General features: G+C 39.0%; 1 protein-coding gene across 1 annotated transcript; it reads right to left on the minus strand.

Annotated features, from left to right (window-relative positions):
• Positions 1 to 5573: 5573 nt before the first annotated feature.
• Positions 5574 to 10209, minus strand: LOC104622073 (interleukin-31 receptor subunit alpha-like; the record flags this gene model as incomplete). Its single annotated transcript, XM_010288734.1, has 4 exons — positions 5574 to 6173; positions 7000 to 7078; positions 8647 to 8740; positions 10069 to 10209. Coding segments are annotated over 4 exons (914 nt in total), but the record flags the coding sequence as incomplete, so codon positions are not given.
• Positions 10210 to 11547: the final 1338 nt, after the last annotated feature.

Consider the following 11547-nt stretch of genomic DNA (forward strand, 5'->3'; position numbering starts at 1 on the left):
GATGTCACTCAAGGTGATCTGCTCCATAACCTACCCAGCACTGAGGTCAGGCTGACAGGCCTGTAGTTCCTCCTTCCAGCCCTTCTTGTAGATGGGCATGACATTTGCTACCTTCCAGTGAACTGGGACCTCCCCGGTCAGCCACGACTGCTGATAAATGATGCAAAGTGCCTTGGTGAGCACTTCTGTCAGCTCCCTCAGTATCCTTGGGTGGATCCCTTCTGGCCCTGTAGACTTGTGTGTGTCAAAGTGGTGTAGCTGGTTGCTAACCATTTCCTCTTGGACTATGAGGGCTTCATTCTGCTCCTCATCCCTGTCTTCCAGCTCAGGAGAACGGAGATTCTCCTTAGCCCTTCTTTTGATGTTAATGTATTTATAGAAACATTTTTTAATTGTCTTACTGCAGTAGTTAGATTTAAGTTCTCAGTGAGCTTTGGCCCTTCTAATTTTCTCCCTGCACAACCTCACAACATCCTTGTAGTCCTCCTGAGTTACCTGCCCCTCCTTCCAAAGGTCATAAATTCTCTTTTTTTTTTTTTTCTCCAGAGTTCCAGCCAAGCTGGTCTTCTTCCCCACCGGCTCATCTTTCGGCACTTAGGGCCAGCCTGCTCCTGCATGTTTAAGATTTTCTCCTTGAAGAATGTCCAGCCTTCCTGGACTCCTTTACCCATCTTGCAGTGTTAAATCTCCAAGCAACATACCAACATGAGGCCTACAGCACCACGTTGCAAAATTGGTAAAAAGGAATTGTAGCAGGACTGTTGAAATGACTGCAAAGGTGACGTGAACCCATTTGCTGAGCAAGAATAGAAGCTACAAGTCCCACACACATACTCTGTGCTCAAATTAGGGCTCTGTTACATACAAACATTTACCTCTGCTACATGAGATACCAAACTTGGACTAGCGATGCAGCTCTTCTGAGTAAGTTCTCATTCATGAACAGAAGTTGAAACATCTATCTTCAGAAATCATCAACTGTCTCAAAAAATCTATTTGTAATAAATCAGTCTTTCAGGAATAGGAAAAGACAACATGTTATCTGTAATGAAATACATGTTGTGGCAAGAAAAACACTAAATAGCACCAGCTAGGTCAGACTCCTTGCCAGTCCATCTATAGCACCTGTTCAGCAGCAATCACATAATCTCTGGAGAAGCATGCACAGACCAACTGAGTGTTAACTGGAGGAAGAAAGCTTCTTTCCCTGCACTGCATTAACCACTAACATAATTTTTCCCCCTATTTGGGCAATTGTAAAAGGCATGAAAAACACAGAAATACCATATGTTATGTAGTACAGAAAATCTGCCTATAATAGATTACTCCGTAATATCAAAGAGTTTGTGTGATTCCTGTTCAAAGAATTCAAAGTTCTGGGGAGTTTATCAACTCAGGTAACAAAAGACTGAACATTTAATTTAGCTAGAAATCTGGTAAGTCAAAATTACCAGTCATCTCTCTGGACTTCTGTAAGGCCTTTGACATGGTCCCCCACAACATCCTTCCCTCTACATTGGAGAGTTATGGATTTGATGGGTGAACTGTTGAGTGGATGCGGAATTGGTTGGATGGTCACACCCAGAGGGTAGTGGGCAATGGCTCAATATCCAGATAAAGACTGGTGACGAGCAGTGTCCCTCAGGGGTCTGTACTGGGACCAGTACTCTTTAATATCTTCATCAATGACATAGGGCGATCAAGTGCACCCTCAGCAAGTTTGCAGATGACACCAAGCTGAGTGATGCAGCTGACACACCTGAGGGATGGGATGCCATCCAGAGGGACTTGGACAAGCTCAAGGAATGGGCCCATGTGAACCTCATGAGGTCCAACAAGGCCAAGTGCAGAATGGGTTGGGGCAACCCCCGGTATCAGTACAGGCTTGGGGATGAAGGGATTGAGAGCAGCCCTGCCCAGAAGGACTCAGGGGTACTGGTGGATGAAAAGCTGGACATGAGCCAGCAATGTGCGCTCGCAGCCCAGAAGGCCAACCATATCCTGGGCTGCATCCAAAGAAGTGCGTCCAGCAGGTCGAGGGAGGGGATTCTGCCCCTCTACTCTGCTCTGCTGAGATCACAGCTGGAGTTGTGTCCCCAGCTCTGGAGCTCTCAGCACAAGAAATACATGGACCTGTTGGAGCGGGTCCAGAGAGTCACAGAAACAATTAAGAGGGATGGAACACCTCTCCTGTGAGGACAGGCTGAGAGAGTTGGGGTTGTTGAGCCTGGAGAAGAGAATGCTCTGGGGAGATCTTCTTGCAAGTTTCAAGTACTTAAAGGGGGCCAATAAGAAAGATGGGGACAGGCTTTTTAGCAGGGCCTGTTGCAACAGGACAAGGGGTAATGGTTTTAAACTAAAAAGAGAGCAGACTTAGACTAGACATAAGGAAGAAATTTTTCACAAAAAAAATGGGTGGGGGCAGTGGTGAAACACTGGGACAGGTTGCCCAGAGAGGTGGTAGATGCCTCATCCCTGGAAACATTCAAGGCCTGGTTGGACAGGGCTCTGAGCAACCTGATCTAGTTGAAGCTGTCCCTGATCATTGCAGGGGGGTTGGACTAGATGACCTGTAAAGGTCCTTTCCAACACAAACTATTCTATGATTCTATGAGTCTGTGAAAAACGTGACCTATTAATAATATGCAGGGCACAAGCCGCAAGGTCAGAAAGAAACTCTTTGTATGCTACACAGAAGAATGACAACTGTGCATCAATATCTTCTTGAAATTATGCCACAAGCTGATCTCTAGAAACCTTGCAAAGACCCATTTACCTGAGATACTAATTTTCTGCAGGGTTAGAAATGGGCATTTTTCAGATCAGTGATGGTGAAACTAAATTAAATCTAGGAAAACCACTCTCTAGGAATAATGACACCAGATGTTCTATTACAAAATGTACCAACAAGTTAAAGTACTGTAATGTCCAACATGACATTGCCACTTGACGTTACAATACTGGAATAACTGCCCAAATAACCAATGTACTTGTGGATCCCTCTCAAAATAGGATCACATTTCTAAATGAATACAAAAATCTAAAATGTCTAAAAGATGTATTTAGTATAAATTGACAAAAACTTTTCCATGTGCTTTCAGTTTTATTTTTCTCATGTGTCACAGCATTAGGTTGAAAGACATTGTAGAAGGTCAGAAAGAGTACAACTCTGAATGCAAAACAAACCAAGTCCAAGAAGCTGGTGTTCCAAAGCACAGGCAGAAGGCAGCCCTAATTTCCAAGATGTACTGAGCCTACTCACTGTATTACTCTGTTTCAAAGAAAATAATGGGCTAGGAAATCAGAAATCAGGAGAGAAAAGCAGAACAGCAATAGAGAAGGAAATAAAATGTGATGGAAAAGCAGGTTTGTTCTTACCCTCCAGAAGCTAAGAGATGTTACAGGGAGACCCTACCCAAACCACCCAGCAAGAACCTCCCTTTTCTAATGATCTCTTAAAGGTTGCATTATTTTTATTTTTTACCTGACTCAATCATGCAACTCAGAGTATGCAGCTTTCATATGGCTGCTACACAATTCCTAGATGGCCTGCAAAATACCTCTGTCTCTGTTTATTTTTAAATTCTGTGATATTAAAACAAATACTGAGATTTAAGGGGGAAAAAACTGCTGTGACCGAGTCAGTGACTTCTGAACCCTAGGAAACAGTAACGTAGCTGTGAGTGAGAAGTCTGGAAGCGAGTGAAGAAGCAGGAGCACTGACCCAACCAAAGCTGTGTCCCATGCTCATTTCAGAGCATGACTTATCTAAGTAAGCAAGGGCTTTTAAGAACAAACATACATACATTTTGACTTACAGCACTGTGATTTGGACAGTGATCAAACAAACTTGGTGGGGTGGAAATCACTGTTGCTGTACAAGGAACATTTGCAGAAATTATCTTCTCATCCTTTCTTGGAAACTAAACAGACATTGTGATAAGTAAAAGCAGCTTCCAAACTACAGATGCAAAGCCTAAATGCAAACTTTACCCTGTCTTCCCCAGTACAATGCAAGTAGTAGCCAATACATCCAGGGTACAGTTCAGCCTCCTTATTCATGCTGGACAATGTATTTTCCATTCTCCCACTCCTCTTCCTGCACAGAAAGAAAAGACTTTCTATTCTTATTCACATTTGTCTCTCCTTTATCCCCATGACTCCTGTATCTTTTTTACCCTTAAAGAAGTCTGTAATTATGTGCAAACAAGACTGATTATGTCAAGCCTTTAAATACTGCGAAAATAAAGTCTTAAAGTGACTGTATGCCACATATGTCATACTGAACATCCCCTTGTAACACATTTACTTAGAGCTGATTTTCCATCTCTTTTTCTTAAACTGTCATTTAACAGAGTAAAAATTTCAGTAAGAATTTTACAGTAATAGACTCTTCCCTGCTGGAAAAAAAAAAAAAAAATCAGTGTGATGGAGAATTTCCTGCTTAATTGCTGCTGTATTAAATGGAAGTTACAAGTAGGTTTATAACTTGTCAAAATCATATAACAAATGACAAAAGTTATAGCCTTCATGTAGAAATCTCTAATCCTAAATCAATTACCAGAGGATATCTGGGGATATTTTGTAGACTTAGTTTTTGTTTCAATACCTCCCAGAAAAAAAATTTCCTAAATATAAACTCAGTACTTATTCCAACACAAGATACTGTACTTAATTATTTTTTGCAGTTCAAAATATCAAAACCTCAACTGGGAAACACAGTTTTAAACTGGGAGAAATTAGAGGCAAAGGAACAGGAAGATAAGAAGATATCCTGCAGTAAAAGTTCTAAAAAGCAGCAAACAAACACGAGAGACAAAAGCAGCACAAAATGCACAGGATGACTAAAAACACAGGAGAAAAGCAAGGAAGCAACAAAGCCAGCATAACCCTACTTTTTCCAAAATGCAGACAGCATATGCATAACAAATATCTGCTCTTTAAACACAGTGGAACTATGAGCCAAAGCACTGATTCAAGAGTCAGGATGCAAAATGACAATTACTGAAATGGTAGCTACCAAGTATTTGCAAAACAGGAGGAACACTATACATAAAGCCAGTTACAAAACAATCGAAGGAAATAAGAACAGGAAAGTAGTTCTACTCCAACTTAAGGAAGGATTTGGCAGATCCTGGCTCTGTTCAAGTCAGTCCACGTTCCCCCAGCAGAGGTCAGCCATGGGAACTGGCTGCCGGGGGGAAAATCGGTGAGCTGCTTGCGCTGTTGGATGCTCCCGCAGTAAAGATCAATTTGTTTAGCAGACTAATATGGGAGAATGTACTGGGTGTAAGACAAAATAAGAAAAGCTGCTTCCTTTGCCTCACTACTGGCACATCCATCTGGTAAAAAAACAAAACCAACCAAACAAAAAAAAACCCCACTCCACCCTGAAAGTGAATACTGACAGCTAACAACACAGTGCAAAAAATTACTCCACAGCTGTTCAAAGGAAGGGAGTGTTTTCATGCAAATTAACTGAGATCAGCCAGGTTAGAACATATGAATACATATAAGCAGCAGTGCCAAGATGTATCTCACAAGGGGACTTCACAAAGGGAAGTTTTCTCACACTAATGAGCTGTGGCCAGCCCGAACATGTCCAATGTTACGTAGGATTGTCCTGCAACATTTGGCTGAAAAAGAGGTAAGACAGTTGACTGGCTTTGGGGTTTATTCTTACTGTGTTCTGGCAAGTTCTCAAAAATAAGAAATTCCCTTGTTTTAACAGAATTTTTAAGGTATGGATTGAACTGTGCTTTTCCACTGAAATCTTCCAGCTTTAAAACTTCTTCATGATCACCTTCTTCATTTTTAATTGAAGTCTGTTGGGATTCACAAAAATCATCTTCCAGCATTTCTATGGGTTGGATTTCCTTCGCTGGTATCAAAGCTGAATGTGTTTGACTTGTGGTACCTCGGTCAGTAATTACGTAAGGCACGGATGGTGAAAAATGTTTAGCAACTTCATTTTCTTCATTACACAGTATCTTTTTATCGCCATTAACTGTGCCTTTTGTATTAGTATCAGTACATTCAGAAACATGGTCTTCACAATTCCTTACTAGTGATCCTCCCTGACTTTCTTCAGGTAAACAATGTTCCAAAACACTTATATCTTCAAAGTCTATGGTTTTAGCCTCAGATGTCACTCCCTTCAAGAATGAATTATTCTGTCAGTACAAAGAGATAAATGGGAAAGTTACATAGTGTAGATAATGTATTAGTTTATATTTTTAATATATAAAATATTGCCATGTGAGCTCTGACTTAATTTTAAAAGTACATGAATGAAGAGTCCATATGCATTTCAGCTGGGATGCGGTTATATGTGAATGAGTACTAAAAATGACAATGTTATTCTGTCCATTTCTTAAACACTTTCATATTAGGTTTTCTGTGCTTAATAAAATGAGGAGTTTCACTGAAGGCTCGAAATCAGGCTCAGACTGTTTCCATCTTTTCCACTCTAACCAGCAATTTTTCAGACAGAAGTTTAAATCCCATTCTCCACAGATTACACTTTCTATGTAAACCTGATCAACTCCACTTCATTCAAAGAAACATCAAAGCTCTAATACGGAATACATATCCAACAATAAAAAAAGAGGGAAATGTTAGTGCTGTAACACACCAAATCCTGTATGTTGCACTCCATTTTTTGTGGATAAAGGAGGAGATATCCAGATGTGGGAATCTGACTCAGTAGACTCAATAATCTGAGCAAATTTAATTGACTTGATTTAATAAACCATGTCCACCATCACTTTATAACTTCAAAACATTATTTCTTGTTATCATATAAGAATTAAATGAATACACTTTATAATGATGCATCTTTTCTATTAATTGGAAATACAATTAAGAACATTTTATACCACTGAAATAGAAGAATGAAACTCAACAGTTTTTTTTATTTAGTCATAAATGACTGTCAGAGGAGGACCTGACTTCCCTCCATTTGATCCTTTCTAAAATACATAAAATTGCAATTATTACCACAGATGTATCAAGCGGCCATTCCACTGCAATGCTCTCTGCAGGATTGGGTATATCAGGCCAGCAAATCTTTTTAAACCTATCATTGAGAAAGGAATTTTAGTCAAATGATGAAAGAAGTAGATTATTAAAAATAAAATTAACAAATCTCCAGAAAGCCCAAATACTGCTAAAATATCAAACTTTCACAAAGGAAGCCTTTCCTATATTAACACAGTCTTTTTCATTACAATTGTTTTCCCTCACATTGATTTTTATTACAAAGGATCTCAACAAGTAAAAATCTTGGGTTACAGAAACATTGCAGAAAAATTAATAATGCACACAAGTAATTTTAAAAAATTATATAGTAGATCAACTGATAGCACGCCAAAATAATGCTATATACAAAACCTGTTGTGATCATGTTTCATTGTGGTTCTTCAGTGAAAAGCCACCTCAGGTAAACTTTGCTCTAGGAAAATGTCCCTAGAACTACACCACACTAGAGCTACACTGAGATCTTATGTTCACAGCAGACAAATGATGCTAACCAACACTGTAGCTTACAGCTGTCCAATGGAGTAGTAAACAGGAAACAAAATGAATCTCTCATTGGTACTGGGTATATATATAAGTGAATGAAAACCAGGCCATAGCTTGACTTTTCACATTGCAATTTGATCTGCACAAGAATATAAACACTCAACTACATCTCAAGGTATTCTCCAGAATCAAAACATAGTTTCTTACTATTGTAAAAATTCAGAATACACAACACAAATGAAGATGTAAAAGAGCTGGAAATTATACTTACTACTTTAGCTATACTTATTACCTGATGCTTTGCATGACAATAATCTTGGTTCTAATAGCTTAGAAAACCACAAAATAATTAAGATTTTTAACCTTCTTATTACGCTTCAGCCAAACAACCCGGTCACTTTTCAGGCTAAAGAAAAGCACATTTTATAACCTTAAAAAATCCTCACAGTCATCCTTTGGATGTTATAGCATCCCCTCTGAAGAAACAATTTAAAATCTGGCAGGGGATACCTGTGACAGCAGATAAAAGGATTATGAATCGTATATAGATAGGGATCCATACGCATGGATCAAGCATCCAAATCCTTTCACTTGATATAATTTCTAGTTTCTCCATGACTTCTTTACAGCCCAATGGAAATGTCACAAACTAACAAAAGCAACATTAATGTAGCTAAGATGAGCAGTAGGGGTTATGTGAAATGTATGTTCTAGTGGTGTATTAGCAGATATATTAAGAGTGCCTGGGAAACTTTATTTTTGGCATTGTTAACTTTTCAGTAACTGACTTAAAGTATGCTCTCCTCACCTGATTGACCACAGAACTGCAAATGGCATGTAGCATTTTCCATAGACTGATATAGGTGATATGTAAATTTGTTTCTCCTATTTCTTTTGTTCTGATTTACTGCATTTTCTAAAATTAGTATTTATTTTTGGATTATAGCACAGTAACTGCAGTTACGAGATAATCTGTATGCTTAGTTATTTGTTACTTCAATCTCTTATTTTCTTAATTTGACATTGTTTTGGAACCCAACACAAGCATTTATAAAAAATTCTCTTTTACAGGTTAAAATTAACTGATTGCATTCAGTTTTAGAAGGTAGAAAACGTACTCACACGTGTTTGTTCAAAATGCATGTTATCCAAAGGCCTAACAGAAACAACAGGCTTAATCCAATGGGTAGAGCAATGAAAATAACATCTTCTTTATCTTTAGAGGGGGGAAAAAAACCCACAGATGTTTATCATTTCTTCATGTATTTGTATAAGATAGCTAATTTTCAACATCCAAGTCAGCTAATTAGCACAATCCTAAAGAGCCCTGTCAAAACTAGCCAAACTTACTCAGAATACTGTATGGTACTCATTGTACAACATGTCAAAAGATGAGTATTTTGAATCCAACAAGTCACAGTTACTGAGCCAGAGAAGCAGCTCATGATGAGACTTCTCAGGGTATCTCAGGAACAGATGTATTGCATTTTAAAATTTCCTTTATTTAACAGAATCACACAATAATTCAGGTTGGAGGGGACATCTGTAGGTCACCTCGTCCGCCTTTGCAATTAGAATCATGTTGCTTAGTGTCATACCAAGCCAACCTTTGAAAGTCACCTAGGATGAAGAGTCTACCACCTCTCTGAGGACCTGTTATTTTAGAGTCACCTAAAACTGCCATATAGTGCCACTTCTACCACCTACTACAAAATAAGCAGCAAATTCAATGCAGGAGATAGGTTTTTAAATATACAAAAAATACAGTTACTCTCACTGAAACAGTACGCAGATTTCTGAGCTGTCTTCCAAGCTGACAGAAATAGAGACCAGATATAAGCATAGTCTAACTTACATTGCATTTGAATAGCAAACTAGCTGATGAATTTATAGGCAAAAAATAAATTAGCTTTGAGTCACATGACAAGTTTAAGGATAGCTCATGCCCTTTTTTATATTTCAGACTGGCCACCACTATGATAATTTATGTATGTATTGAAAACATTCTTCCAGAAGTAGAAATGAGGAAGTGTCTGAACTTCTGACCTGCAGCCATCATACCAACCTCCTTGGTAAAATCTGGCTAAGACAAATCGTAAGAAATAGGAAAAGACATTTCCCCACACACACTGGCCACAACCTGTGCACTCATTTATTAGTTAAGCTTATACAGCAGAAGGGATGTGACACAATGCACAGCTATTCTATATCTAGTACCTCAGATGGAAATGTCAACTTTTAGGCACCACATCCCATAACTCACAGCACAAACTGTTGCTCCCACAAACATCCATAGTATTCCACAGCTTTATTGACAGCAAAATAAAGATTCTGGGTTTTGACTTCTAATCTTGAAGTTTTAGTCTGTGAGATGATCAGTGAAATTGAGTTAAATTCACTAGTGTTGGTAATTTTTCCTTCTTTTGTTTAACTCTAATTAAAAAAAAAAAAAAAAAGAACAAATGCCTAAACAAAAATGTCCTACATTGCTTACTCCCAATCCTGTTTTTAAAATAGTAATAACCAACCTGGAATATTACTTACTGAATTTCAAAGTCTTGAAGGTTTTTGGCTCTCCACTGGTCCCACCAGCTTCATTGTTTGCCATAATATAGACAGTATATTGTGTATTAGCCTGTAAGGACTTCAGTCTGTATTGCAGAACATCAGAGTTCACAGTTTCATCTTTTTAGCAGAAGATTTATGTCAATAAACACACAAAATAGTGTTGTATCAGGGAACTGTACACTTATTTAGCATCTTTTACAATGATAGATCACAAAATATTTTGAAGACAACTTGAAATAAAAAGCAACCTTGTCAGTCCTTTGAGAGAGAAAACTTAAATTACTGACAATGTTTATCAATGCTACTTAAAAGGTTAGGAAAAAAAATAAATTATTTTGTATATGCTTTTTAAAATAAATACACATTTTTGCTAATATTCAAGATAGGCAAATCATGATCTCCTGTAGTTTATTTTATCATTGAAAATTGTTCTTTGACAACTTTTTATTCCCTGGAACCCAGGCTCAGAAATTAAGAACTTAAAATAGTTTCTGCAGCTCATGAAATTTAACTGTATTTCTAGTACATGCAGTTAAGACACTGATCATCCAAAAGGATGCCCTCCATCAGCAGTGGGGTATCACCCCAATACAGTCAGAGGAAAGCCAAAATCAACAGGAACTTTTTCCAAGTTCCAAAATGCTTTTCTAACAGAACTCAACGTTTCCAATACCTTCTCCATTACTGGAATTAGTATGATGTGCTTCACTTTTAAATTCTTTTAAGCAGGGCATATATCATAACATTCTATGTCTACAAGTAAGTATTGGGTTTGCGTGGCAAGGGTTTAGTAGTAGGGGGCTGCAGGGGTGCCTTCACAATAGCCCGGCCATAATCCAGGAGGAAGCAGTTAAGGACCTGTTAAGCTACCTGGACACCCACAAGTCTATGGGGCCTGATGGGATTCACCCAAGAGTACCGAGAGAGCTGGCGGAGGAGCTTGCCAAGACACTCTCCATCATTTATCAGCAGTCCTGGTTAACAGGGAAGGTCCCAGAAGACTAAAAACAAAGACTGGAAGAAGCGTCCAGGGAACTACAAGCCTGTCAGCCTGACCTCGGTACCAGGGAAGATCATGGAACAGTTCATCTTGAGAGTGCTCACAGGGCATGTGCAGGACAACCAAGGGATCAGGCCCAGCCAGCATGGGTTCATGAAAGGCAGGTCCTGCTTGACCAACCTGATCTCCTTCTATGACCAGGTGACTCACCTAGTGGATATGGGGAAGGCTGGATGTTGTCTACCTGGATTTTATTTAGTAAAGCCTTTGACAGTGTCTCCCACAGCATTCTCCTGGAGAAACTGGCAGCTCGTGGTTTAGACAGGTTTATTCTTCACTGGGTAAAGAACTGGCTGGATGGCCAAGCCCAGAGAGTTGTGGTGAATGGTGTTAAATCCAGCTAGTTGCCAGTCACAAGCGGTGCTCCCTAGGGCTCGGTTCTGGGGCTGGTCTTG

This window comes from Phaethon lepturus, unplaced genomic scaffold (assembly GCF_000687285.1).
Source record: "Phaethon lepturus isolate BGI_N335 unplaced genomic scaffold, ASM68728v1 scaffold24586, whole genome shotgun sequence".
Lineage (NCBI taxonomy): Eukaryota > Metazoa > Chordata > Aves > Phaethontiformes > Phaethontidae > Phaethon > Phaethon lepturus.